Here is a 2,338-nt window from a genome sequence, read left to right on the forward strand (position 1 = left end):
GGTGCCTTCGAAACTAGTTCTGCTCCTGGAGCAAGGTTGATCTAGAACTCAACTTGTCGATCTGGAAGTAGTCATGATAACTCTTCTGGAAACACATCTGAAAACTCCTTCTATACTAGGAACTTCCTTCTTTGTATCCATTATATAAGCTAAAAGCGCTTTACAACCTTTTCTTAACAACGTTTTAGCTTGGATAATAGTAAGAAACTATTGTCATTGTCTCTGACCTCTAAATATCACCTTTTCTCCACTTTCCGCTCTTAAATAAACCTTTTTAGATCTGTAGTCTATCTGAGCATTATTCTTTCCTAACCAATCCATTCGTAATATTATATCAAGTTCCCCTAACTTGAAAAGTATCAAGTCAACTGGGAAGTTATGCCCGGAGATATCAATCTCACACTTTGGGCAGAATTGACTTACATGTATCTTCTCCTGATTAGCAATTACCGGATTCATTACTTCACTCATAGTCCTTCTATCACATCTTAGTCTATCAACAAAAGTTTCAGATATAAAAGATCTTGTAGCTCCTGAATTAATCAATACCTTAGCTTCAGTATTATTCACCGAAAGTTTACCTGCTATCACTTCTGAATTCTGAACTACATCCATCATTTTCAAGTCAAAAGTCCTTGATGAAACTTGAGGAACTATTTCAGATGGTGGAGGTAAATCCAATACCTCAGCTGGTACAATCGAATTGGTGGTTGCTACAATCATCATACTCCTGATTGGTCCTGGCGATTTACATTCTTTAACGATATGTCCTGGCTTCCCACACTTGAAGTATGTCACTCCCGGCTTCTGAGCTTTACATTAATTAGCCAAATGGCCCTTCTGATTGTATCAATAACATGTCATATTAATCTTGTTGTACACTCATGGATGTTTCTTTCCATAATGCTTACATTCAACCCTTGGTGGCCTATTCTCCCTTGTTTGGCCCTGATTATGGTGATAACTCCCTTGGTTATCCTGCCTTCTGTTTATCTCTCCTTTCCTTTGAGAATTTTCACCCTTGTGGAACTCAATCTTCTTAACATCCCTATCTTGCGGATTCCCGGATCCTGATCTATCTCCGTAAAAAGACACCTTCCCTTTTTTGTTATCTCTATCCTTCCTGGATTGTATTCCGTTACTCTCAATCAAAGCTTCTTCCTACACTACTCCTGCATAACTATTAATCTCAAACATCGACACCTTATCTCGAATCCAATACTCAAGGCCCTGTTAAAACCTTTTGGCCTTCTCTTCCTCAGTACTCACATACTTCGTCACAAATCTTGACAACTCTGTAAACTTCTTCTCATGATCCAAGACAATCATACCCCCTTTCTTCAATTCCATAAATTTTATCTCCATTTGATTCTACATATATAAAGATAATACTTCTCCAGAAATAGTTACTTGAATCTCTCCCAAGCAATCGTTTTAGTTTCCTCCAAAGCTCGCATTGAATCCCACCAATGGATAACTAACTCAAAAGCTCTTTCAATATCTCTTATCCATGTTTTGGCTATGACTAGCTCAGTAGTATCATGAAAAGCAGGAGGGTTTATATTCTGAAAAGCTTTAAAAGTCACAACTTGTTGAGGAGGTACTGGTGGATCTTGTTGATGTTGGTATTGATCATGGTTCTCTGGGATTCAAAATTGTTTGTTAAAATTGTTGTTGAAGAGTTTGTTATTGCTGAGCTATTGTTTTGGTTTTTTATTGCAGGGTTTCCAATATTTGAAGGATAATGGGGTCTATTGTGGTTATAGTAGGGGGTACTGGTTTGCTTCGTCTTTTAAGGTGGCATGTTTCTGAAATAGAAGATGTGACAAAATATTTGTGAATATTTTAGATATATTAAGATTAGGGTGTTACAAGGTTAATGTGATCACATGCATTCAGTTTCCAAGTAATAATAACAAGGTGTAAGCATAGATATAAATATAGAAGCAAAAGAGAACTGATATTAAAATAGAATGATACTGCATAACTGAGAACGAAGTTAGGTTACATCACACTCGAATAAAGTTTGAATTTAAAAGACAACATCATAAAATTTGAAAGATATAATAACATAGAAGGTAGACAACTGGAAAAGGAAATATGAATCTTGCTCCTAGTTTCGGCCTAACGATCATCCTCCTAAGACTCCGCATTATTGTCTCGAGCTATTGGGGTCTCCTCCTACTGCTCCCCTTGATGCATCTTCACAACACCTTGGCGTTCATCCGCTACCATCTGGATGATATACTGGCTTCTACGGTCATGGTGTGCTGGCATCTCCCTGAGCTTAGCATTAACAAACTGCATCAAGGACTCAAATCTCACAATCAGTTGTACC

At 37.5% G+C, this 2,338-nt stretch overlaps 1 protein-coding gene across 1 annotated transcript; it reads right to left on the minus strand.

Annotated features, from left to right (window-relative positions):
• Positions 1-213: 213 nt before the first annotated feature.
• Positions 214-723, minus strand: LOC141718962 (uncharacterized). The gene has a single exon (XM_074521342.1). The coding sequence runs from the start codon at positions 721-723 to the stop codon at positions 214-216; it is 510 nt and encodes a 169-aa protein (XP_074377443.1).
• Between the last annotated feature and the right edge of the window lie 1,615 nt (positions 724-2,338).

This window comes from Apium graveolens, chromosome 4 (genome assembly GCF_009905375.1).
Source record: "Apium graveolens cultivar Ventura chromosome 4, ASM990537v1, whole genome shotgun sequence".
NCBI classification, from domain to species: Eukaryota; Viridiplantae; Streptophyta; class Magnoliopsida; order Apiales; family Apiaceae; genus Apium; species Apium graveolens.